The sequence below is a fragment of the Notamacropus eugenii genome, chromosome 1 (genome assembly GCF_028372415.1).
Source record: "Notamacropus eugenii isolate mMacEug1 chromosome 1, mMacEug1.pri_v2, whole genome shotgun sequence".
Taxonomy (NCBI): Eukaryota; Metazoa; Chordata; class Mammalia; order Diprotodontia; family Macropodidae; genus Notamacropus; species Notamacropus eugenii.
In genome coordinates, this window is record NC_092872.1 from 482,010,212 (window position 1) to 482,036,924 (window position 26,713).

At 44.7% G+C, this 26,713-nt stretch overlaps 1 protein-coding gene across 8 annotated transcripts in view; it reads left to right on the forward strand.

Moving 5' to 3' along the window:
* HMCN2 (hemicentin 2) overlaps nucleotides 1–26,713 on the forward strand; it is a 175,963-nt gene that overhangs the window by 115,026 nt on the left and 34,224 nt on the right. For all 8 annotated transcript variants that reach the window (XR_011972238.1, XM_072632716.1, XM_072632714.1 and 5 more), the window contains 23 exons: nucleotides 493–680; nucleotides 1,034–1,130; nucleotides 1,915–2,076; nucleotides 2,689–2,802; nucleotides 3,486–3,688; nucleotides 3,895–3,976; nucleotides 4,268–4,399; nucleotides 5,041–5,184; nucleotides 5,344–5,503; nucleotides 5,806–5,930; nucleotides 6,618–6,801; nucleotides 16,583–16,680; nucleotides 18,332–18,604; nucleotides 18,991–19,181; nucleotides 19,854–19,935; nucleotides 20,037–20,173; nucleotides 20,600–20,741; nucleotides 20,867–21,011; nucleotides 21,707–21,834; nucleotides 22,369–22,525; nucleotides 24,032–24,153; nucleotides 24,431–24,595; nucleotides 26,565–26,672. Coding sequence is in view for 7 of the 8 variants with exons in the window: in XM_072632716.1 (XP_072488817.1) it covers nucleotides 493–680; nucleotides 1,034–1,130; nucleotides 1,915–2,076; nucleotides 2,689–2,802; nucleotides 3,486–3,688; nucleotides 3,895–3,976; nucleotides 4,268–4,399; nucleotides 5,041–5,184; nucleotides 5,344–5,503; nucleotides 5,806–5,930; nucleotides 6,618–6,801; nucleotides 16,583–16,680; nucleotides 18,332–18,604; nucleotides 18,991–19,181; nucleotides 19,854–19,935; nucleotides 20,037–20,173; nucleotides 20,600–20,741; nucleotides 20,867–21,011; nucleotides 21,707–21,834; nucleotides 22,369–22,525; nucleotides 24,032–24,153; nucleotides 24,431–24,595; nucleotides 26,565–26,672 (3,339 nt within the window). In the remaining variant the exon portion in view is untranslated. The remainder of the gene's footprint in view (nucleotides 1–492; nucleotides 681–1,033; nucleotides 1,131–1,914; nucleotides 2,077–2,688; nucleotides 2,803–3,485; nucleotides 3,689–3,894; nucleotides 3,977–4,267; nucleotides 4,400–5,040; nucleotides 5,185–5,343; nucleotides 5,504–5,805; nucleotides 5,931–6,617; nucleotides 6,802–16,582; nucleotides 16,681–18,331; nucleotides 18,605–18,990; nucleotides 19,182–19,853; nucleotides 19,936–20,036; nucleotides 20,174–20,599; nucleotides 20,742–20,866; nucleotides 21,012–21,706; nucleotides 21,835–22,368; nucleotides 22,526–24,031; nucleotides 24,154–24,430; nucleotides 24,596–26,564; nucleotides 26,673–26,713) is intronic.

The following is a 26,713-nucleotide window of genomic DNA, read 5'->3' on the forward strand; positions in this document are numbered from 1 at the left end:
TAATAATAATAGCTAGCAGTTTGGTGGCACAGTGAATGGAGCATCGGCCCTGGAGTCAGGAGGACCAGAGTTCAGATCTGGCCTCAGACACTTGATACTCACTAGCTGTATGACCTTGGGAAAGTCACTTAACCCTGATTGCCTCACCTCTGCCCCTCAAAAAATAATAGCTGGCATTTACATAGTGATTTAAGGCTTGCAAATTTCATTTTAATGCAAATGTATATTTTACATATTTATATATTTTATGCAAATGAACTTGGTCTTCACAATGCTATTAGGGTAGGTGCTATTATTATCCTCATTTTATAGAAGAGGAAACTGAGTCTAAGAGAAGTCAAGTGCCTTATGTAGGGTTACCCAGCTAGTGAGTGTCTTGGGCAGAGATTGCAGTAAGATCTTCAGGATTCCAAGTCTAAGACTCTATCTATGCACTATGCCAGCCAGGTTCGGGGCTCTTCTACACCTTCCTCTCTTCTTGTGCCTCCTCAGTACCACCTGTGATCCAGGGGGATCCTGAAGAGTTGGTAGAGGAAGTGACGGTGAATGCCAACAGCACAGTCAGCTTGCAGTGCCAGGCCCTGGGCACCCCACCACCAGTTATTTCATGGCTCCAGAACGGGCTGCCCTTAACCACTAGCTCAAAGCACCAGGCCCTGGAGGATGGGCAAGTCTTGCAGGTTATGGTCTTCTCATGGCTTACCAGTGAGGGCGGGATGACCTAGAGTGGGCAGAGGGCCAGGTACCAGGTTGGGCCCTCAGGCCTATCATTTTCCATGCCAAGTGAGCAGCTGTGCTTGAAGCTATGTGACTACTCACAGAAGCCCCAGGATTAGGCCATATCCATGACTGGTAGGGTGTATGTGATAAGAGAGCTACCTCCTGGTTATCCCACTCTTGGCAGTATCCCATTTGGGCTTCCTTCCTCTCTGCAATCCAGGCAGTATGGGGACTGGCCTTCAGATCTCCAGGGATTCGCTGATTGCCATCTCACCCACAGGCGCTGCCTTGGCACCATTTCCCTGTCTTGCAGGTCTCTGTTGCTGATGTGAGTGATTCTGCCAGCTATATGTGTGTGGCAGAGAATTCAGCAGGCTCAGCTGAGAAGCTTTTCACTCTTAAGGTTCAAGGTGAGACGGGGAGGGAGGCATTGTGTAGCTATGTTGAGTAAACATGTATAAAGTGACTTCTGTATATAGAGCACTGTGCTAAGTGCTAAGTGCTAAGTACAAAGTACAGTTCCTGCCCTCATGGAAAGGCAGCTTGCGAAGAGGCACAATGATGATAATTGTACCAGTTGTTGAGGATTATGGCTTCTCTGTTCTCATTCCCCTTTCTCATCCCTTCCATCTGGTTTGACTTATTCCTCTGGGGGAACAGGTGGCAGGCATCATGGAACAGTAGAATGAGGGCTAAACTATCAGGAAACTAGTGTTTCAGTCCCAGTTCTGCCACTAACCAGCTATGTCGTTGGGCTAGTCATGCCTTTCGTTGGGCCTCAATTTCCCTTTCTATAAAATTATGGTGTTGGGCTTGATAATCTTTTAGATCCCTTCCAATACTCATAGTCTATGATCTTATAATAGAGGAAGTATTCATACAGCATAAAGATCATTAGCTCTGGAGTCAGAGTAAATGGGTTGAAACTCACCTCTGATGTCTGCCTCTGTGACCCTGGCTAAGTCCCTTAATCTCCCTAGGCCCCAGTTTCCTCAGTTGTAACATGAAAGACTTGGATGAGATGGCCCTCTTCCAGCTCTAAATCCATGATCCTTTGACTCTGTAGGACCAGGTCTACCCCTTCTTGTAATCTCCATGGCCATTCAGTGATAGTCACTCAAAGTCAAAGGTTCCTGCAGTGAGGTTTGTGTTTGCATTCGTCTTTTTTTTGTTCTTGCATGACTGTGGAGACAGCTCCCCCCAGGATCACTGGCCTGAACCCAGAGCGCATCACAGCCATTGTGAACAGCAGTGTGTCCCTTCCCTGCGACGTTCACTCTCACCCTAGCCCCGAGGTGACATGGTACAAGGATGGCTGGGCCCTCCCTTTCAACAAAGAGGTCTTCCTCCTGCCTGGTGGGTAAACCGATAAACCTCAGCAAGACAAGGGCTGTGTCCCTGGAGGTCTGGCCATCTTGAAACCTGGCAGAAGGATATATCCCATTGCAATAGGGTGGTGTGAACAGGCTTTCTTAATGGATGGTCAGAACAGTACATTTAGGAAGATGTGAATGTAAGTGTCAAGTCAGTAAGTCTTTATCAAGTGCCTGCTCTGTTCTGAGCACTCTGCTAGGAAATATAGAGTATGTATACAGAGGCATATAATAATAATACTGGACCAAAAATCCGGAGTCTACATTCTGGCCCTGTTTCTGCCATTAACTTGTACTGTGATTATAGAAAAGTCATGTGGCATCTTTGGTTCCTCATCTGTAAAATGGAGATAACGATACTTTCCTGGTCTAACTAATGATGTTAATATGAGAATCAAATTTTAAAAGTTCATTGAATAAAAATAAATGGTTGATTAGATGGAAGAATGAATGCGCAAAGTAGATACTTAGTCATCTCTATTAACTAAGTGATTTAGGGGAAAAGAAATAGAATTAAAGTGTAGGTTCTAGGGGTAGAGGGCAGAAGGCCCAATTTCCTAGCATGAAGAGTTCTCCTCTCCCCATACCTCTCCAGGTACCCATACCCTGCAGCTGCCCCGGCCCCAGCCCTCTGACACTGGCACGTACACCTGTGAAGCCCTCAATGTGGCCGGCAGAGACCAGAAGCTAGTGCTGCTCAGTGTGTTTGGTAAGCCCACGTGGGCAGCATTTCCTGTCTTCCTTCCCATTCCCTATTTTGCTATCATCCTGGGCATTTAAGCCTGAAAATTGAATGTGGTGGAGCAAATGGTCTCTCAGTCCCCTCCACCTCTGATATCATTTGGTTTTGTGATACTGAATTCTGGAATTGTCCCCACCATGGCCACTTCTATCCTCCCTGACCAAGTATTGTCCAAGAAGAGACAGGGCACTTAGGATACCCAGAAGCACTCAAGACCTTTTCCCCCACGAACCAGTGCCATGGGGAAAGGATCAGTTGGTAGCTTTTTGCCTTCTCCCTTTCACACTGTGAAGACCTGGAAAATCAGACCATTCTTTGGATATATTTGGTGGAGCCTCGTTAAGGGCTTCTTGGTCAGCTCCAGGAATGAGAAGGACAAAAATGAGGTTATAGTTTCCCTTGCCTTTTTAAGTATCTCCAGAATTTTGATGAAATCCCTCTGTTTGTGTTCCCTCTAAAATTGGTTAAGCCATTGGCAGCAAAGGATAGTGGAAAAAATACTGGCTTTGGAGTCAGAGCAGATTTGGGTTCAAATTCTGCCTACTTATTACTCATATGGTGTTTCTTCTGCTATTAGGGGAGAGGATAGTAAGTAGGATTTCTAAGTAGGATTCCAAATCCTATGATTCAGATCTCTCTCCATCCCTCAGCCCCACCCACCATCAAGCAAACCCCAAATGGACAGCAGGACACAACAGTGGTGCGAGTTGGGGACACAGCTGTCCTGCAGTGTGAGTCAGACACTCTGCCTGAACCGGTGATAACCTGGTATAAAAACGGACAACAGATAACTCTGGACGAGGAAGTCCAAACTCTGTTGGATGGACAGAAATTGGAGATTGTGAATGTCCAGGTAAGCAGATAAAGCCCCAGACTGTAAGTCAATAGCTGCCCTAGTAGACAAGTGGGGAAATGGAATGGGGGTGCTATGGGAAGAGAGCCAAATGCCCAGCACCTTTAGGGTCCTTCCACCCTCTGTATGTGGGTCTGGATAAGGGCAAGTGTGGCGACTCATTTCCCTTTGTGTCTCGGGGCTCAGTCAGTCTCTGTCTGTTCCAGATAGCAGATAAAGGATTATACAGCTGTAAAGTCAGCAACATAGTTGGTGAAGCTGTCCGGACCTTTGTCCTCACTGTCCAAGGTAAGAGATTATGAAAAGGAAGGACCAGGTTCAGTGAATCTGGAGTTTCCTTGGCCTCTGTACTGACCTCTAGCAAATTGCTTAAATTCTTTATCTTTGTTTTTTTTTATCTATCACCTGGGGGCAAGAATACCTCTTATCTCAGAGGTGACCACTGAGGAGAAACAATACCACAGCTGGAAGGCTAGAGGGAAAGGCTTTCTGACCTGTTCTAAGGGAGGGATTAAGGGGTTCAGGGTTTTCTACCCCACAGACCCTGTGGATCCTGAATGTTTGGCTTCATTCTTGTAGTGCCCCCAGTCTTTGAGAATCCTGAAACAGAGACTCTGAGCCAGGTGGCTGGGAAACCCCTGGTCCTGGTGTGTGATGTGACTGGGGTCCCTGCCCCCACCGTCACCTGGTTAAAGGACAGGATGCCTGTTGGTGAGTGCGCCAAGACTCCAAAGTCTGAAATTGAGCCCAGGAATCACTTTCTTTGTAGAAGAGGGTGGGAGGTGGGCAGGGCCCCAGCTGGACTAGGGTGTCCTGATTTTGGAACTATGGTGGTGGAGTGGAGTAAGGTCAACTATTGGGGTTCTCATCAGGAATCCTAGAGTGAGCCCCAAGGGTAGTTTTGGCCTCACTCTCTCTCCTGCCCAAGGCTCCAATCCACAAGTTCTCCAGGGGAGAAGACAGGGAATTCTAGGTTGGAAGAGAGGGGAAACCACCTGGAACAATGACATAGAGATGGGAATAAGCATAATATTTGCACAGTCTACCTGAAGTCAAGGGTGAATCTGGGGAGAGTAAGTGTGGTATAAGTCCCTGGAAACAATCCAACTTGATGCAGCAGAGTCAGATCTCCCCAGTATCGTGCATCAATAAGCGATGGTTGGATGAATGAATGAATAAATGAGTGAGTGAGTGAATATCTCTTAGGATGAGCCAAATGCAGATGGGACAAGCCAATCACGTGGTAACTCTCCCTAATTCAAACTCCAGGGTCCAGGCACTTAAAGTGCCCAGGCAGGATAAAGTTAGGGATATGGCGGTTGCATGTGATGATAAGCTTTCTCTCCCTACAGAGAGCAGTGTGGAGAGAGGAATTGTTTCCAGAGGGGGCCGCCTGCAACTCAGCCGTCTCCAGCCTTCTCAGGAGGGTGTCTACACCTGTGTGGCCGAGAACCCTGAGGCCGAAGCCCGCAAAGATTTTGTGGTCATGGTGTTAGGTAGGTCAGGGATGCCTCTGCAAAGCCAGCCATTCCCTGGGGACAGCCCAGCCCAGTCTAGCTCATGACCAGCATTTGGCACCGAGGTCTCTTAGGTGTTCTCAGCCCTGGACAGGAGCTACTCCCTGCTTTGACCGTAGGCCTTTCCTCTGCTTACAGTGGCCCCCAGGATCCTGAGCTCTGGGGTTCCCCAGGAACATAACGTCCTAGAAGATCAGGAGGTGAGGCTGGAGTGTGAGGCAGAAGGACAACCACAACCCAACATCTCGTGGCTGAAGGATGGGAGGCCCCTGGGATTTCACACCACTCCCCACCTTCGGTATGGTGCTCTCCTGCAGGAGGCCTTTCCCAGGCCCTCGGCCACTAGAGCCTTCCATATCCTCTAAGAATACCTTGCATGTACCTGGTTACTTACCAGTTATCTCCCCCTTTAGAATTTAAACTCCTTGAGGACAGGAATTATCCCCCCCTCCCCCCACCAGGTACAATGCCATGAGATTAGCAAGCACTTAGTAAATGCTTGTTGATTGACCAAGTAGCCTGAGATCTGAGTGGAAGGGAGATGGGGTGGGGCAAGGAAGGGCCCTTCTCTCTATCTCCCCTCTGCCCCTGCTGGAGCAGGTTCTATACAGATGGCAGCTCCCTGGTCCTGAAAGGCTTGAAGGCTTCTGACTCTGGGGCATACACCTGCCTAGCTCAGAACAGCGCTGGCGAAGACACCAAACTACACACGCTCAGTGTGCTAGGTAAGGGTACCCAGATGGCAGGAAGAGATCCCTCCCTGGAGCTGCAGGCCCCTCCCAATTTGGCTTCTGATGACCCCTGAAGCCTGGTTTGGGGTCAAAGAGTGCATCTGGAGTAACAAGCAATGAAGAGATCAATTCTGACATATCCAGGAACTCTTAGTCTGTGGCATTATGGTGCACGAACAGAGCTTTGATGCGATAACTGGAATGCTTGGCTTTTTATTTCCATACTGGCATTAACTCTTGAGGTTACTTTGGGGCAAGTCACTGAACCCTCTCTAGACTTCAGGTTCTTCATCTATGAAGCTGATATTTAATAATTCCAATCCTACCCCTCTGGATAGAGAGAGAATTGTTGGGAGGATACAGTGAGCTTGGAAGTAGGCCAAGTGAAGCCCAGGGCCTCCTTGATCATAGACAGAGCATTGGACTGAAAATCAAGAAGACCAGGGTTCAGATCCTGACTCATATATTTACTGTATGATCTTAGACAAGTCACTTCCTTCTCTGCACCTGTTTCCTTATCTGTAATGTAAAGGGATTGGACCTTATAAGCTCTAAGATCTCAAATGCTGAGAGTTCTGTAAGGGGCAAGATTTTTTTTCTGAGAGGAGTAACTGGACTTGTCTGAGGAGACCTTCTTACCTTCTGTCTCTATTTCTCTCTCTCTCTTTCCCCTTCCATCAGTTCCCCCCACCATTGAGCAAGGGGCCAATGGATCAGGGAATTTGACAAGTGTACCAGGGGAACTAGTGACCATGGCATGCCCAGCCCGAGGCTCCCCACCAATACAGATTAACTGGCTGAAGGATGGCCTCCCCATGCCCCTATCCCAGCGTACCCATCTCCATTCCTCAGGCCGTACTCTCAGGTAAGAGAAGAGTGGGTGGGTATTGGGGGGACATTAAACATGCTGACACCTCTCATCAGTGCCTTACAGTGGTAAGTTGGGTACTGTTGGGCCAGGAATTTTACTATTTGGACTCAGGAAGCCCAAGGCTTGTGATTTTCTTTAATTTCATGGGCATAACAATGTTGAGCATAAGCATGTAAATGCTGGAGGGCACCTACCTAAATAATTCTCACAAGGAGCTGAATTGGAGTTCCAGGAACTGAGGTCATATAGTAGACTGGGTAGTGGGGAGAGATGAAACTTTTAACTTTATTGGTTTCCCCCACCACTTGAAATATGTTTCTTGTAATGTCACTTGAGACAAGAACCAAGACTTCAATGCCACCTCCAGCCCCCACCCAGCCTCAAAGACCCAGCCCAGGTTCTTTGTCATTCTCATCTATCCCTTCTCTCAGATCTTGTCCCATTTATTGTTTGTCCTGTTCCTCTAACATCTAAGACATCCTTCCTTGAATTGAAAACAGACTATTTTGAATCTGTGGCTTAGTTCTCTATCTACACTGAATTCTTAAGACTAGGGGGTCATATCCTCTCCCTTTGTATCCCCCACAATTGGTAGCAAGGATTGCTGGGCATATGGTAGACTGGTTGAAAGATTCATTCCAGGAAGATATAAAGCATATGGTTATCACTAGTGGGGCAAATGGGTAGAAGGATCACAGACTCCTAGATTAAGAGCTAGAAGGAAACCTAGAGGTCATAAGTCCAACTCATTCATTTTACAGATGAAGAAACTGAAGCCCAGAGAAGTTTAAGTGACTTGTTCCAAGATAGATAGCTAGTAAATGTTTGAAGCAGAATTTGAACCCAGGTCTTTTTAATTCCAGGTCCAGGGAATACATTCTGCTACCTACCTTGCACTATAGGCCTATACCATTCTGGATCTCTTTAAGTACTTAGGCCTGGCATAAATCCCATTATCTGAATGTCCAAATCCAGACTTTTTACCTTTTTATCCAATTGAAATTAACCTGTAAGGGAAAAATTACAAAGGAGCCACCTGAGGGGAGTCTGCATAAAGGCTAGACAGTACTATCTAGCTTAGGTGTGATGGGTGGACAAAGAACAATTATGCTATAGCTATCAAACTCCTACCTCCTCCCTATATCCAGTGATTCAGAATTGACTTCTGTTGAAGCAAAACGAAAACAAAAAACCCACCTCTTCTTTTGGTATTTCAACCTTGCCCCTACAAAATGCTTTGCCCTTCCCTTCTGTCCCCCTCTGAAGCTCCTATCTCTCAAAAACAAAATTTCCTTTCATTTAAACCAGTTCCTCCTGTGGTCTCCATTTTCTTGCTCTCATGAAAACATGGCTCCCTCCAGAAGACACTTCATACCTGGCCACCCTCTCCAGTAGGTGTGACTTATCTGTGGCCTCAGACACAAGCAAATCCTAAGTAATCTGAAGAGGGAGAGAGCCAGGAGGGAAAACAGGCATACTCCATGCTCCCCATTTCCATCTCCAAACCTCCTCCTGCTGTTGTTACGCTGCTGCCCCTCCTCCTTTGAGGTTCACTCCATTATCTACTCCATACCACCCTGTTCATATCCTTGTTGTAGTTATCTCCTAGTGTCCAAGTCAATCTCCCTTCTCTCCCAAGGAGTTCAATCCTGGATCATGTTTTTCTTTCCATTGCAGCTCATTGATGTCCCTCAGACACCCTGGTCACCCAAATGAATTCACCAACCCATTGGATTCCCATGACCTATATCTTTATCCTGTCCCAGACACCCACAGGGATGGATGTACCTCCAGCTTCACTATCACTCTCAATGGTGCTACTAGCCTAATTGTGAACTCAGAACTTCATCTCTTGAACCTAACCTCTGTCCTTCCATCTTTCCTCTGCCTCACTCCTTCAAATCCATTCTTTCTCCTCACTTTAACCTCCAACCCTTCTACCTCTTCTTTTTCTCTCAATCCATCTCTCTTGCTCTGACCTCACTTTTTTCCCTTCACACTCTTGATTGGTTCAAATATAATACATCATCCTATCTCTTGGAACTCCTTACCTCTTTCGCCCTAGTCCCAATGCCACATAGGCCTTGCCAAACCTCTACCTATCTGCCTCTACAGATCCTTGTCATCTCCTACATCAATGGTGTCAAACTCAAATAGAAACAGATCTGTGTTGGTCGAATATTGACTTAGAAAACCATACATTAACATTATCTATGTTGTATTATATTTTTATTTATTTTGTTAAACAACGTCTAAGTACATTTTAATCTGGTTCTGGAGGCAACATTCCCCTGGGAGTTAGACACTTCTGCTCTGTATCACAGGAGCGAGTCATACACTTAGGCCTAATGGAACCACTAGAAATGATGGGAACTGTTTCAACTGAGCCCTCAAGACTAGATGGTCTTCCTTTTATTCTCCCTCATAGTAGTTGATACAAACTCCCAATCTTCTCTCCAGCCCCATCTCCTAACTCCCTTATTGCAATCTCTTCCTTTTTCTTCATCAGACTACCTCACCTCCTATTTTACTGAGAAAATAGAACCCATCCACTGTGAGGTTCCACTGCTCCCCTGTACAGCATACCTCCAAACTGCCTCTACATAAAGTGCCATTCTTTTATCCTTTGATCTAGCTGTGAGTAAGAGGTATTCCTTCTTTCCTTGCCAAAACTGACTTCTCAGCTAGTACCCTTGATCTTATCTCCTCCTGTCTTCCCTGGGAACTTACCATTTGGGTCGTTCTCACCTCACCCCCCCCTCTCAGTTTCAGTCTCTTTTTATCTATTGGCTTCCTCTGTGCTGCCCACAAACATGCCCAGTTCTCCCCAGGCCTTAAAAAATATGCCAGCTGGCCCTGTAATCCCCTCAAGTTTTTTCTTCTTCCTGTCACAACTAGACTCCTAGAATCCATGTACACTCACTCCCATTTTCAAGTCCTACTCACTTCACATTGCCTTACAGTTTGATTTCTGACCCTGCCACTCTACTGAAACAACTCTCTCCAAGGTTACCAATGCTCTCTTAATTCTTAAATCTAGTGGCTGTTACTTATTCCTTTTCACTCTTGACCAATTGGTGACATTTGACACTGTTGACCACTTCTTTCTCTTGGATATTTTCTTTTCCCTTGCTTTCCATGACCCTGTTCTTTCCTCTCTTGATTCTCCTACCTGTTTGACCATTCCTTTTAAGTCTCTTTTCTGACATCAGCATCCTACTCCTGGACCTACTACCTCTTACTTACCCCTCTCTGTACCCCCCCTCCAACTGTGCACTATCCCTCTCTCTCATTTTATGATCTCACCAGGTCCCCAGAGTTCATTATCATGTCTCTGCAAATAATAATGATAGCTCTTAGCAAACATTCACATGGTGCTTGATAAACCCTTGATTTGATACTAAGTCATTCAATTCTCACAACAATCCTAGGAGATAGTTGCAATTATATTCCCATTTTACAGATGAGGAAATTGGAGTAGTCAGAGGTTATAATAATAAAAATAATAATTGGTAGTAGTGGCTAATATTTAGCTAGTGCTCACTATATGCCAGGCACTGTGCTACATGCTTTACAATTATCATCTCATTTGATTTTCACAACAATCCTGGGAGGTAGGTATTATTTTTTTATTAAAATATTTTGTTTTCTCCCTCAATGGTAGGTATATTATTATCCTCATTTCACAGATGAGAAAACTAAGGCAAACAGAGATTAAGTGACTTATCCAGAGTCAGACAGCTAGTAAGTGTCTGAGGCTGAGTTCAGGTCCCACAGATTCCAGGGCCAGGGCCAGCATTCTATCCAGTGTGCCACCTCGTGGGGGCCAAATCTTTTTATTATATTCTTATCTTTCTCCTGAGCTCTAGTCGCCACTTACTAATTCCTTGACTGGACACTTCCACCTGTGTATCCTGTTAATATCTCAAACTCAACATATCTAAAATGAAACTCATTATCTTGTTCCCAAACTCGTCCACCTTTCAGACCTCCCTATCTCTGTTCAGGACATCATGTCCTTACAGGCACCCAAATTCTTGGGTGTCATCTTCACCACCCATGTCCAGTCATTTCCTCCAAGTCTTAATCTATCCTGTAGAGGTAGCTAGGTGCTGTAGTGCATAGAGCGCTGGGCCTCAGGTCATAAAGACTCATTTTCCTGAGTTCAAATCTGGCCTCACATGCTTTTTAAGAAATTTATTTATTTATTTTTAGTTTTCAACATTCATTTCCACAAGATTTTGAGTTCCAAATTTTCTCCCTATCTCTCCCCTCCCCCACCCCAAAACACCACGCATTCTGACTAACCCTTCCCCTAATCTGCCCTCCCTTCTATCACATCCCTCCCTTCCCTTATCCCCATCTTCTCTCTTTTCTTGTAGGGCAAGATAGATTTCCATACCCCATTACCTGTATTTCTTATTGCCCAGTTGTATGCAAAAACAATTCTCAACATTCATTCATTAAGCTTTGAGCTCCAATTTCTCTCCCTTTCTCCTTCTCCACCCATCCCCACTAAGAAAGCAAGCAATTCAATATAGGCTATATATGTGTAGTTTTGCAAAAGACTTCCATAATAGTCATGTTGTGAAAGACTAATTATATTTCGCTCCATCCTATCCTGCCCCCTATTTATTCTGTTCTCTCTTTAGACCTTGTCTCTCCCCTAAAGTGATTACTTCTAATTACTTCCTCCTCCCATTTGCCCTCCCTTCTATCATCCCCCCCACCCCACTTATCCCCTTCTCCCCTACTTTCCTGTAGTGTAAGATAGATTTTCATACCAAATTGAGTGTGGATATTATTCCCTCCTTAAGTCAAATGTGATGAGAGTAAGCTTCCTTTTTTCCCTCTCACCTCCCCGCCTTTTCCCCTCCATTGAAAAAGCTTTTTCTTGCCTCTTTTATGAGAGGTAATTTGCCCCATTCTATTTTTCCCTTTCTCCTCCCAATGTATTCCTCTCTCACACCTTAATTTTATTTTTTTATATATCATCCCTTCCTATTCAGCTTACCTTGTGCCCTCTGTCTATATGTGTTTGTGTATGTGTGTGTGTATGTATATGTGTATGTATGTATAATCCTTCCAAGTACCCAAATACTGAGAAAAGTTTCAAGAGTTACAGATATTATCTTTCCATGTAGGAATGTAAACAATTCAACTTTAGCAAGTCCCTTATGATTTCTCTTTCCTATTTACCTTTTCATGCTTCTCTTGCTTCTTGTGTTTGAAAGTCAAATTTTCTATTCAGCTCTGCTCTTTTCATTAACAATGTTTGAAAGTCCTCTGTTTCATTGAATGATCATTTTTTTCTCCCTGAAGTGTTATACTCAGCTTTGCTGGGTTAGTAATTCTTCGTTTTAATCCTAGCTCCCTTGACCTCTGGAATGTCATATTGCAAGGCCTGTAATCCCTTAATGTAGAGGCTGGTACATCTTGTGTTATCGTGTTATCCTGATCTTATTGCCACAATACTCGAATTGTTTCTTTCTGCTTGCAATATTTTCTCCTTGACCTGGGAACTCTGGAATTTGGCTACAATATTCCTAGGAGTTTTTCTTTTTGAATCTCTTTTAGGACATGACTAGTGGATTCTTTCAATATTATTTTACCCTCTGGTTCTAGAATATCAGGGCAGTTTTCCTTGATAATTTCATGAAAAATGATATCTAGGCTCTTTTTTGTTTGATCATGGTTTTCAGGTAGACCAATAATTTTTAAATTATCTCTCCTGGATCCAATTTCCAGATCAGTTGTTTTACCAATGAGACATTTCACATTGTCTTCTAATTTTTCATTCTTTTGGTTTTGTTTTGTAATTTCTTGGTTTCTTATAAATTCATTAGCTTCCATCTGCTCCATTCTAGTTTTGAAAGAACTATTTTCTTCAGTGAGCTTTTGAACCTCCTTTTCCATTTGGTTAATTCTGCTTTTTAAAGCATTCTTCTCCTCATTATCATTTTGGGCCTCTTTTGCCATGAGTTAGTCTATTTTTAAAGGTGTTATTTTCTTCAGCATTTTTGGGGTCTCCTTTCGCAAGCTATTGACTCATTTTTCATGATTTTCTTGCATTACTTTCATTTCTCTTCCCAATTTTTCCTCCACCTCTCTTACTTGATTTTCAAAATCCTTTTTGAGCTCTTCCATGGCCTGAGACCATTGCATATTTATTTTGGAGGTTTGGGATTCAGAAGCTTTGACTTTGATGTCTTCCTCTGATGGTGTGCATTGTTCTTCTTCATCTGAAAGGATGGAAGAAAATACCTGTTCACCAAGAAAGTAACCTTCTATAGTCTTATTTTTTTCCCTTTTTTGGTCATTTTCCTAGTCAGTTACTTGACTTTTGAGTCCTTTGTCAAGAGAAGGGTATATTCTGGGGGCCTGTAAGTTCTCGGTTCCTCCAAGGTGGCACAATCAAGGGAGAGGAGTTTACTCTTGTCCTGGCCTGCGCTGTGGTCTGGCAGCTACCAAAGCTTTTCTGCCCAGGTTCTGCAAGTAGAATTCCCTTTCCAGAGCCTCCACCATCTCCACTATGCCAACACTCTTCCTCACCCCAGGACCACCACTGAGGGCTGAGATGCAGATCAGCTGCTCAACTCCCCCAGAGTTTTTAGGATGAGAGCTCCAAAAATGGACACTGCTGCTTTGACTGCCTGGGACAGGTGCTAAGGGAGGACCTTGCTCCCTTCTCACCCAGGTGAAAAAACTTTCTCACTGACCTTTGAAGCTGTCTTTGGAGTTTGTGGGTTGAGGGAACTGGGGACTGCAGCTGCTGCCCGGGATCCCACCCCTGAGGCCTGCTCTGGTCCTGTTCTTGCAGGTGCCACATGGCCAAGGCTGGCTGGGCTCCGTGGGTTGCACTCTACTCCCCATGCTATAGACCTTTCCTGTTGGCCTTCCAGGCTGCCTTGGGCTGAAAATCTCTTTTCCTCTGTCGTTTTGTGGCTTCTGCTGCTCTAGAATTTGTTTACAGTCACTTTTTACAGGTATTTTATGGGCTGTGGGGGAAGAGGTAGAGTAGGTGTGTCTTTCTATTCTGCCATCTTGGCTCTGCCTTCAGACACTTTTCAACTGTGTGACCTTGGGCAAGTCACTTAACCCTGTTTACCTCAGTTTCCTCATCTGTAAAATGAACTGGAGAAGGAAATGGCAACCACTCCAGTATCTTTGCCAAGAAAACTCCAAATGGGGTCATGAAGAATCAGACATGACTGAAATGACTGAATAACAGCAATCTATCCCACATCCACAACATCTCTCTCTAATACCTGTCCCTTTTCTCTTTGCACAGCCACTACTGTCATCTTCTTTTCCCTGGACCTCTTGCAAGAGTTTCCTAATTTGTCTCTCAGCTTCCAGGCTTCCTGTTCCCCAATCTACAACTGCCAAAATAATCTCAAAACATCCATACCAGGACCTCAGTCTCACCATGTGATTCTCCAGCTTAAAAATTGCTTCCTTTGCCTAGCATTTAAAGCTCTCTATAATTTGTATCCAACCAGCCTTTTCAGACACTTTTCATATTATTTCCCTTCATGTACTGTATGTGCTGGCCAAATTAGCCTACCAATTATCCCTGAGGGCCGCTTTCTGTCTCCAATCTTTATTTTTTTTTGCATAGGTTGTCTCATGCCTGAAATGTACTCTCTGGCCTCCTCTTAACCATAACTCATTTGCTGTTTCCTCCTCCTTTCCCTTGCTCCCCACAGGGGTTAAAGCTCTTTCTCTCCTCAAATTACTTTGAATTTGCTTAACTGTGGAGTATCTCCTGGTGGAATGTAAACTTCTTGAGGAGTGAGATGGTTCCTCCTTTTTTCTTTGTATCCCCAGGGCTCAATGCCTAACACATAGTGGGTGCCTAACACTTACTCGGTGCCTAACACATAGTAGATACTTAAAATGTTGGTGAGTAGATGTTTGAGGAGCAGTGAGGTGTGGGGGTGTGAATGCCAGACTTGGTGTTAGGAGGCCAGAATTCAAATCTCAGCTACAACACTTGCTACATAAAACCTGGACATTTGATTTCCCTGTCTCAGCACCCTTCATCAAAAAGGTGGTAAATATTTAACAACCAGTTTGGGGTGGGGGTTCTCCACAACACTCTTAAATTTAATCTGCAGTTATTATTATTTTCTTCCCACTTTCATAAGTATAAACAGTCAACAAAACTATAATAAATCAAGCCCTGATTTGTAGCATTTACTATTTTCTGGGGGATAAATGCTCACTCAGAATATTTAACAACCAGCTCTTAAAAGCCACTATGCCCCTGCTCTCACCCTAGTTCTCTGCTCCCCCAAAATTGCTGCTTACTTACCGCCTGACTCTGTTCATCTGACATTTATCACCTCTAATTTGTTTCCACAGGCAAAAAAATCTTTGAGCCTCAGTTAGCTAATCTGTAAAATCAAGGTTGTGGGGTGTGATGGTCCCTGAGGTTTCTTCTAGCTTTAAATCTATGACCCCATGATCTGTAAAGTGGAAATAAGAGTATTGGGACTCTACCTCTCAAGGTTGTTTGAGAAAAGTGTTTTGTAAGTCTTAAAGTGCTATAGAAATGTAAGGCTTACTTTCTCAGGGGAGAGGATGGGGAAGAAAGGAGGGAGGAATAGAATTTAGAACTCAAAATTTTTTTTTAAAAGAAATATGAGTTACTGTTATATTTATTCTCATAGTATATACGTGAAGCTCAAGTTTCTCAGCATCAACTAGTCAAAGTAGCCAGCCCATTCCCTTTCCTCTCTGCTTCCCTGAGTCTGCCTAGCCAGCAGCAGCCCTGGAATGACTTAAGGTGTGAGATTGTCATGCTTGGCTGTACCCTCCTTATGACTTTCTCTTCAGTTTTTTTAAAGTAAATAGTATTTTATTTTTTCCAATTACATATAAAAACAATTTTCTTTTTAAAAAAATTTCATTTATTTAGTTTTAGTTTTCACCATTCACTTTTATAAGATTTTGCGTTTTAAATTTTCTCTCCCCCTCTCCCCCAAGACAGTGTGCGATCTGATGCAGACCATACATGTACAATCATATTAAACATATTTCCACATTAGTCATGTTGTAAAGAAGAATTAGAACCAAAGGGAAAACCACGAGAAAGAAAAAAAAAAACAAAAAACAAAAGTGAAAATAGTATGCTTCGATCTTCCATAGTTCTTTCTCTGGATATGGATTGCATTTTCTATCATGAGTCTTTTGGAATTGTCTTAGCTCTTTGCATTGCCGAGAAGAGCTAAGAAAGACAATTTTCAACGCTGATTTTTTAAATAAGATTTTGAGTTCCAAATTTCTCTCCCTCCCCCTCCTCCCCACTCCCCAAGATGGTAGACAATCTGATATAAGGTTACACATGTGCCGTCATGTAAAGCATTTCCACATTAGTCATATTGTGAAAGAACAAATAGAACAGAAGGAAAAAACACAAAAAAACCCCAAAGAAAGCAAAAATAGTACACTTCAATCTGCATTCAGGCCCCCATAGTTCTGTCTCTGGATGTGGATAGCATCTTCTATCAGTCTTTTGGAATTGTCTTGCATCATTTGTATTGCTGAGAAGAGCTAAGTCAGTTACAACTGATCATCACCTAGTGTTACTGTTACTGTGCACAATGCTCCCTTCACTCAGCATCAGTCTCATGGCTCTTTTTCTTGAGCAGGCCAGGAGTGGGGAAGGTGGGGAGGTGGGGGGGAGGGATGGGAAGGTCTGTTGGGAATGTTTCCATTGGGTCTTTGGCTCATACCAGGCTGGTCCCCTTTTCTTTCTCCCGCTGTTTAGAATTTCCCAGGTACAGGTGGCAGATGCAGGAACTTTCACATGTGTGGCCTCGAGCCCTGCAGGAGTAGCCGAGAAAACCTTCAGCTTACAGATTCATGGTATGTAAGAAGGGGCTGAAACTGGTAGGATGGTATGGGCTGAGTGGGGGTTCATGGCTGGGACAGAAGAAGGGCAGCCTCCCTAAGGAGAGGGTCTGGAAGGTTGCATCCATCACTTAACAATTTAACTCTTCTTTAATTAGGATATCCTAACCTACCCCAATCCTGATGGTTGGCCAAAGGAAAGAACAGATGACTCTAGTGGGGGTGGAGAGCAATATGTACCATGTCAGAGCTTCTCTGTAAGATTCTATCCAGAGTTTGTGCCTGGGGCCCCACTTAGTCATAGAACCACAATGGGCCTTAGGAATTATCTCATCTAGTTCGACTCCCTCATTTTAGAGATGAAGAAACTGAGGACTAAGCTGGTGAAAGGACTGCCTAGGGTTCTAACAAGTAGAGATGTACCAGGGAGTAACCTTTCCCAGAAAAAGTTCAAGACTGACTAGAGGTTTTTGTTTTTATATGGTTGCTCTTTTGTATAGTGTAAAGAGTGTTGGACTGGGAGTGAGGATCTGGGGTTGGAATCCTGACTCTAACACTTATTAGCTAAGTGACCATAAGCAAAGCACTTGCTTCTTCAGAGACTCAGTTTTCTCATCTATAAAATGGAGGTTTACAATATTTTGAATATTGATATCATGGTTTCATTGGCAAAACAACTGTTGTTATAAGGAAAGCTTTATAAGCTTTAAAGTGCTGTAAAAATTCAATTCAATAACATTTATTAAGCATCTACTATGTGCCAGGCACTGTTCTAAACACCGGGGATACAAAAAGAGGAAAATAGAGTCTCTGACTTCCAATCTAATGGGAGATCTTGCAAACAATTACATACAAAATAAGTCTTATACAGGAAAAGTAGGAAATAATGAAGAAAAGGAAGTCACTGGAATTAAGAGGGGTTAGGGAAGGCTTCAGTCGGGACTTAAAGGAAGCCGGGGACATCAGTAGCTGCATCAGAGGAAGGAGACATTCCAAGCACAGGTGAAAGCCAGGGAGAATGCCGAGAGTTGAGTGAGTTATTAGTAATTTCCTCACATTGTTTGATGAAGTTCAGATTGAAATGGACCTGAGATCGCTCTCCTATTATGTTTTATATTTAATGTTCTATGAAATATTGCACAGATAGATAAAATAATAACTTTTAAAGTGGAATTTCTCATTATTATATTGTGATTATTACTATGGATAGGGAGGGGACCTGTGATTTTATTGGTATATGGAGGACATTCTCTCTGCCAATACAGGTCAGCACCCTTTTTGCAATTTGCTCCTTTTACAGAGGTGCCTGGGACACTAAGAGATTAAATGTCTTACTTCTGCTCACAGAGCCAGGATGGGTCAGAAGTAGGACTTGAACCCAGATCTTCCTGGCATCAGCGTCATCTCTCCATCCACCATAGCACACTGCCTATCTCCATCATCATTATCATTAGTGAATGGCAATGTAGAACCTAGTTTCTATGGCCACTGCCCACTGCACTGGTATCTTAATGGAGCAGCAGTGCCAATGTGTAGACACCTATCTCCTTCTCAGGGCCCCATCTCTCTTCTGAGAAATACTCCATTAATGATGGGAAACCTTCTGTTGGACCTTCTGGATGATATTGGATAAAAGACCTGCTGTCTTCTTCCCTCCTCTCCCTAGTGCCCCCTGTCTTAGAGCCATCAGAGACCAAGGATGCCATGGCTGTAGTGAGGGGCTCTGATGTCATATTGCCCTGTGAGGCCAGAGGAACCCCTCTGCCTACTGTGTCTTGGCTCAAGGATGGGGCATCCTTGATGATCCAGAGCCTGGGCCTGGGGACAGGAAGCAGCCTGCAACTGGAGGCAGTGCAGGCTGATGATGCAGGGATGTACTCCTGTGTGGCTGTCAATGAAGCTGGCAAGGTGACCAGACACTTCCAGCTGGCTGTAATGGGTAAGTCTCTAACTTTCCTTTCTTTTCCCTTCTATCTCCAGTGCTTTTCCATCTCTCAACTCCCACTTTCCTGGCAACCCTGGACTGAGGAAGCGGGAGAATAAAGGAAGGGTGAGGTAGGGGTAGATGGTGATGAAAGCCAGGGTCAAGTTGTCTGACATCAGAAAAGAGGAGCAGGTGGACAAGATTACTTGGGAGCTCTGGGATAGGGACCAGCCTTGAATGTGGTGTTTGGATGGTAAACCCACCTCTGTTTGGGAGACTGGTCATCCTCAGTGCATGCACTTCTCAGTTTTCTGAGCGTGTTCCGTCTGGTGCCATTTCAGGAGGGAGAGGGCAAGAGCAGCCCTTTTCCTTCAATGACTCACAGGCTGTACCCCTTGCAGAACCCCCCCGGATTGAGGACTCAGGCCAGGCTGCAGAGATGCTGCTGCTTCCTGGTGCCCCTTTGGAGCTTATCTGCAATGCTCATGGCAGCCCCATGCCCAATATCACCTGGCAGAAGGATGGGCAGGCCGTGTCCAGGCTAGGGAGTATCACCAAGGATGGGCGAGTTCTCCGAGTGGAAGGTGTCCAGGTGTGTGTGCGTGTGCATGTGTGTGTATCCATGCATGCTTGTGTGTTTGTAATTTCACATTTGTGTGAGAGGTGATTCATTTCCCAGGCCCAGTTAGAATCTGACTTTTTCTGCTTCCTGTTCTATTCTTTAGCCCTCCATCACTGGATTCCTACTACATTCATAGCCCTTTGCCAGACAGACAAAAAGAGTAAGACCTGACCTCTGTCTAGCTGGAGTTAAAAATGATATGTATAAAGGGGTCAGTTGGAACAATGGTTAGAGAAGGCCAAAGCCAGACCACGTGGTGGATAGCATTGAAGACCAAGGAGTGCACACTTGTATTCCGGGAAGGGGCAAGGGCAAGGACAATGTGGTATTGATTCCAGAAAGTACCTTGGATTTGGGCCAGAAGACCTGGGTTCATGTTTCATGATTATATAACCTTGAGCAAGTCACATGATTTCTCTGATGTTCAGCTTCCTTGTCTGTAAAATTGAAGAGGTTCATCTATGTGATACATAATGTTCCTTCTAGTACAAATGTTGTGTAATGATTTTTGTAGCCAAGTTTTCTGAGCAGACCAGTAACAGAAGAGGAGTGATATTTTAGGATGGTGCATCTGGAGGTAGTGACTGTGCAATATGTCTTGGAGGTGAGGAAGAATCAGCTCTTATTTTACTTGTTTTGCAGTTGGATGATGCTGGCTTGTATAGCTGCCTGGCTGAGAATCCTGCAGGGGAAGATGGAAAGAACTTTTTGGTTAGGTTACAAGGTAGGTGCTATATGCAGAGGAAAAAAACTCCACGAATAGGGCTAGGCAATCAGGTGAATGCTTTGGAGTGTCTAATATGTGTCTGTCCCTGTTCTGGCTAGCACCTCCAAACATTATTGGGTCCCATGAAACTCGAAGCGTCATTGGACTGGCTGATGGGCAGTTGGTTCTAGAGTGCCCAGTGGAGGCAGACCCACCACCCAAGATCGAATGGCACAGAGAGGGCATCCTGCTTCAGGTGGGTAGACCCTGGAGAGTCTCGTGATTCCATGAGAATACTTTCATATTTCAGCTAAGCTAGATCCCCTCTTCTTATTTCACTGCCAATTTCTGGGCCCAGGGATTATCTTGGGGTCTATGACTAGGCAGAGGAATGATGTTTCCTTATGTAGCACCTCAGAATTTCATGAGGGTCTCCCTTGCCCCCTGGTGCACAGTGGTTTGACAGCCTCTAGGAATGTACCTGGAAGAGGTGGCAGATTAGGGCTGTAGGAAGCTTCTAACTGAGTAGAAGTGCTGCAGAAGGCACTAGAGGAGAACATTATGTATCATGGGCCTTGCAAGGCCCTATGGTAGTATCTTGAGCCCTCTCTGGCAGTGTCAATGCCCTTTCCGAGCTTTGATTCTGATAGTGATGCACTGTGTCTGTCTGTGGACTTGTCAGGCAGATGCCCACACCCTGCTCCTGGAAAATGGGCGGTTCCTTCAGCTCCAGGCCTTGGACATATCCGACAGTGGCAAATATAGTTGTGTTGCTAGCAATGCAGCAGGTAGCACCAGCTTGCCCTTTGATGTGGAGATCCACAGTGAGTATTAGCAGCCCCTGGGTCCTGAGGGAAGCAGAACAAGAATTCTGACCTGAGAACCAAGCCTAGGAAATCTGCTCTCTCCAGGCCCTGGGATGGTCCCAGCCTATGCCTTCTCCTTACAGAGGCTCCCACAATCCAGCCAGGCGCTTTGGTGGTGAATGCTTCTGTGAACCAGACAGCTTTGTTGCCTTGCAAGACCACAGGGGTCCCTATGCCCTTGGTGAGCTGGAGGAAGGATGGAGTCCCACTGGTTCCTGGGAACTCCAGGTATATGCCCGGCTGTGATTGGAAGGAATTTCAACCATGGCTTATTGCTAAGAGATAAAACCTTCATGTGCAGAGACATTGTTCTTGATTGGTTCATGATCTGTGGGTGAAGTAGTTTATCCCAGCAGTGGGGATGGGTTGCACACTCACCTTTTCACCCTCTTTAGATGACTGGTTGGGATTTGGGGTTTAGCCTGTGGCTGAGGAACACACTGTAATGGCATTAGTTTCATTAGATGTTTTTCATGGCCTCATGGCCTTCAGAGAGTTGAAGGAAGTTCCTAGAATCAGGCTGCTTTCACTTCCCCTTCCCATCCTGTTTTCCATACATATGCCTCACCTGTAGAGATGCTGAGCCATTCCTTTGATCATGAGATGGTAGGCTGGGGTTTGCCAGAGGCCTCACGTGTCAGGACCTCTTCAGCCAGGGCCATCATTTGTATGACACCAGGCAGTGTGGTACTGGCTTCTCCATCAAGGAGGCTGAAAGAGGAGAGTTGGAGGCAGGGAAAATGAGGGGTGGGAGGCAACAACCTGAGGACAGCATGTTGACATACTGTCCTGGATACATCTGCCCTCAGGAGGCTTTCTGGGAAAAACCATAGTCAATAGCTTCAGCTAGAGACTGGGAGGGACCCAGTGCTCTATAGGCCCCTCTGCCCAGATCACTCAGTAGCTCTTTCCTCTCATCTTAGGCTGGAGTTTCTGCCAGATGGCTCCCTGAGGATTCAGCCAGTCTACCCTCAGGACTCTGGGTATTATCTCTGCCAAGCTTCAAACTCAGCTGGCTCAGATCGGCAAGGACAAGAACTTCGGGTCTTTGGTAGGTAGAGGACTGAAAAGTCAGGGGCCTTGTGTTCAGGATATTGTGGGCATCCTCTGTCTCCAATGGCAGCATCAACACCTGGTTGAGATGAGCTAATTATCCTCTATAACACTGTACTCAAAGGTTAGGAACATCCCCAAATGGATGCCCTAGCCTCCTTTCTGTACTTGGTAAGTAGGAAACAGTCACCTGACCAGTCAGTCAGTCAATAAGCGTTTTCTAAGTGTCTTACTATATACCAGACATTTTGTCAGATGCTGAATGTATCTTGTTGAATCTCCTAGGGACATTGTTAGGGGTGGGTATTGAGTCACTCCTGTCATATTTAATTCAGTTCAGTGGAACAAGAACTTAATAATTGCCCATGCAAGGCTCATAATAGCCCCCTGCCACCCTGTGGTCCTGCTTTCTCTGCCCCCAGCATGTTTGCTAGAGCAATGAACAGTTTATTCTGACTCTCTTGGTCTCAGCTCCTTCATCCTGTCACCCTGGGCTATGACCATTTTCTAAACCCAGCTCCCCAATCCACAGAGCCCCCCACCATTGCACCTGGACCCTCCAATCTGACGCTGACTGTACACAGCCAGGCCACCCTGCCCTGTGAAGCTAGGGGCTCCCCTAAGCCCCATGTGGTCTGGAAGAAGAATGGACAAACATTGAGCCTGGATCGACATCAAGGGGCTTACCGGTCAGTGTATGTCTTAGGAGCACTTTGAATCAATGAGTCAGCAGGCATTTTTAAAGCACCTATTTAAAGCAAGCATTGTGGTAGGCATCTGGGGATACAAAAACAAAAGCATTCCTATCTTCAAAGGCCATATAACTTAGTGAAGAAAGGAAGGAAAGAGGGAAGGGAGGGAAGAAATAAAGAAAGGAAGGGAGGAAGGGTAGGAGAAAGGAAAGAAGGAAGAAAGGAAGGAGGAAGACAGGAAGGGAGGGAGGAAAGAAGGAAAGGGAGGGAGGATAGGAAGGGAGTGAAGGAAGGAAGGAAGGAAAGAAAGGATTAAGTGCTCAGGAGGCAGATGCTATTATTATCCCCAGTTAAAACATAAAAAAACTGAGACAAATGGAGCTTAAGTGATTTGCCCAGGGTCACACAGCTAGGGAGTATCTGAAGTCAAATTTGAACTCAAGGCTTCTCGATTCTAGCCCCAGAGTTCTGTCCACTGTGCTACTTAGCTGCCTCAGGGAAACAACACGTACACATACAGTTTATACAAAATATTAGGTCTGATATGACTTCTCCAGTATCTCATTTGAGTCCTATGTGACTCTAAGCTGAGGTCAGCAGGGCAGGGGCTATTTATTGCCCGTTGTCTGGATCAGGGTGTGAGGGCCAGTTCATTTTCTTCCTCAAGGTCACAAAATGAATGAATTGCAGGCTTGGGATGAGATCCCCAGAGCTCTTAGATACAGAAGCCTGCACATAGGACAAAGAACAAGCATCGATGAGTCGCCACTTCTGCAGTAATAACAATAACAATAATCAATAATAATAATTAAATGTAACCCTATCATAGTAGAGTTGATCTCAGAGACAGCAAGTCCCAGATTCCAGAGCTGCCTCCGATACATACCAGCTTTGTGGTGCTAGAGGAGTTGTGTTAGCCCTCAGTGCCCTCAGCCAGCAACTCTGGGAGATTATCTGTAGCAGAGCAGATGCCAGTCTGCATTAATAGGGAAACTTTTCTTACTGGGAGTTCCCCATCTTTATGAAATCACATCACAGGCCCACATAAGAAATAACACTGACTCTCATTTCTATGGCATTGTAAGGTTTACTCTGTGAGCTGGGTAGTGCAAATATTATAGATAGTTTACAGATGAGGGAACTGAATCTCTGAGTTGTGACACTATTTTACAGAAGAGAAAAATGAGGCCCTAAGTTGTAAAGAAGCTTGATCATGGTCATGGATCTAGTTATTGCCTAAGACAAGACTTGAACCCAGGATTTCCAAGTCCAACTTAAGTATTCTTTTCTTATGGCTTCATTGCCTCTCAAGATAAGAGAGCTGGACAACATTTACTTCTAAGTTTCTTTCCATTTCTAGTGTTCTGTGATCCCGCCTGACTGGAAAGGAAAGCAACTGCAAATTCCTTGTCCAAGCAGGATAAAAGGAAAAAGAAGTCCAAACTTTTCTTTGGTTCATCTGGGATGTCCTCTCAGTTGGTCCGTCTGTCTGTCTTTCTCTAGGCTCCTGCCTTCAAGCTCTCTTGTGATTACTGATCCTGAGCTTCAGGACACAGCCCAGTTTGAATGCCTAGTGAGCAATGATGCTGGAAAGGCCCAGCGGCTATTCTGGGTCACTGTGTATGGTGAGCGTCCTTCCATGAAAATGTGACAAAGCTGAGGGGGCAGGGTGGAAGGTGGAGCCAAAGCTGAAAACCCAAGGACAGTTATGGGGAGGGAAAGAAAAGGCTTTTCTCCTAACACTGTCTCTTGTAATAGGATATGATCCATCAAAGGATCTCTAGGACACAGTCCTATTTCTCAGGAGAGTTAGGAATGCTCCCAACCTCCTCCTGGCTCTGTAATGGATCAAAGTCCCCAGCTCTCCTATCTCTGGGTACCTCTAAAAAATCTTTTCTTCAGTGCCGCCTACTATTGCTGATGACCGGACAGACTTCACTGTCACCAAGATGGCGCCAGTGGTCCTGACCTGCCACACCACTGGAGTGCCACCTCCAGTTGTCTCTTGGAGCAAAGGGGGAGCTCAGCTAGGGAAACGAGGGAGTGGCTATCGTGTCTCTCCCACAGGTAAAGTTGGAGGCTGTCAGTCAATACCTTGGAGAGCATCCAAGTCCTAAGTGCCAAGTCCTAAGCTTGGAACTTTAAAAAGGCATATCAGGGAAGTGGAAGGCCTAGGTTCCGCCCTAGGGGGCTCACATCCTAAGGGGGGGAAACAGAGAAACAGTGCATGCCTGGAAAGTCACTTAGAAATGATTGTCTGGGAGATTGGGGATATCTTTAACCAAAATAGGGAAGTGAGTTGGAGGAGTTGATTGAGGGAAAAGGCAAAATGGAAAAAAAACAAACCAAAAACCCAAACATTGGGCTGGGAATCAGGAATTGTGGATTCTAGTCTTGGGTGGCTACATATTCACTGTGTGATCTTGGACACGTTGCTTCCATTCTATGACCTCAATTTCCCCATTTAGGGTTGTATTAGATGATCTCCAAATTCCCTTCCAACTCTGATATTCAGGGAATCTAGAATTCTGGAACAGTCTCAACGGAATGCATCAGTATTGAGTAAAAGAATGCACAGAACTGGGAGGAGCCCTGAGATGGGACCCTGGAGAAAGGAGTTTTTGGACCTGATATGGAGAACAGGGAGGAACATGTATTATTAGGGAGGAGGAATAGGAATGGGAGGTAGAGGGCCTAGAGAGAAGCATTGCAGGCCTAGGAAATGGAATCATGGAATGTCAGAGCTAGAGCAGGGGTTCACTGGAGCCAGCTCATCCTGGCTGGAGAGAACCAATTATTAAATTTTCCATTTGAACATTTATACCCCAGAAATGGCAAACATTGTAAATTAAAGCTTTGTTGATTTCTAGATTTAAGAAAGCAATGGAGAAATCTTTATAGATTAACCTTAAAAATATCATACTTATTTCCCCCCAAGTGTTTAACATTTGCCAGCACACCTTTGACTGAAAGGGAACTTAGTGACCTTCTAATTATAAATGTCATACATCCCTGTGCCAGTCTGGGGAAATCTGTGAACCCCTTCTCAGAATAATGCTTTAAAATGCGTAAATAAATAGATAGGCTTGCAAAGAAAACTAGCTTTATTGAAATATATTTAATATTTTTTAAAAACCAAATTCATGAATCCCATGAAATGTATCTATGGATCTTTATGGGGAACCAAGTTAAAAACTTCTGCTCCAGACCAACCCTCTAATTTTACGGATGAGGAAACTGAGCCAAAGAAAAGATAAATAACTTATCTGAAGGTCCTAGAAAATTTGTAGAGTTGAAATAATAATAAATCATAAGGCAAGGAGTCTATTAGCACTTCAATAATAGTAACAATAACGGCTAGCACTTAAATAATGCTTTAAAGTTTACAAAACATTTTACAAACATTAACTCATATGATTCTCACAGCAATCCTGTGACATAGGGGCTATTATCACCCCCCATTTTACAGATGAGGAAACTGAGGCAGAAAGCAGCTAAGTGACTTGCCTGGTGTCACACAGTTAGTGTCTGAGGCAGGATTTGAATTCAGGTCTTCTTGACTCCAAGCCCAGTACTCTTACTCATTGTGCCACCTAGCTACCAAAACACTGTCTTCCGTGAGGAAAGTATAATCCCTACTCCAGAGATGAAAAAACTGAGACTCAGAGTGAAATTTAGTGACTTGCCCATAGTCACATAGCTAGAAAGTATCAGAGCCAGAATTTGAACCCAGGTCTCCTGACTCTTAAATGTAGGACATCTTTCCCTAGGCCTGGGTCTCCTACCTCCCATCCCAAAGCTTTTTTTAATTGAACTATCCCACCTTGGCTTTTACAAAGGGGCAGAAGGTTGCAAGTGTGTGGGACCCCTAGAAAGAAAGGCTTAGCTGGAGCAGAGAGCCCCTGCAAGGGAGAGGAGTATACACAGAAAATGACCAGTGCAGGGAGCAGAGGCGATCCTTGATCTTCTCCCAGGCCTGTGGTACTTGTTCTCACACCTCATATCTCTCTCCCTGCCTTGTTCCTGTTCCCTGCAGGTGCCCTAGAAATTGGGCAGGCTCTGCCTATACACACAGGCCGTTACACCTGTACAGCTCGGAATGCTGCTGGGGTGGCTCACAAGCATGTTACCCTCACTGTACAAGGTAAGGACTGTGGCACCTACCTTCTTGTCTCTCTGCAAATG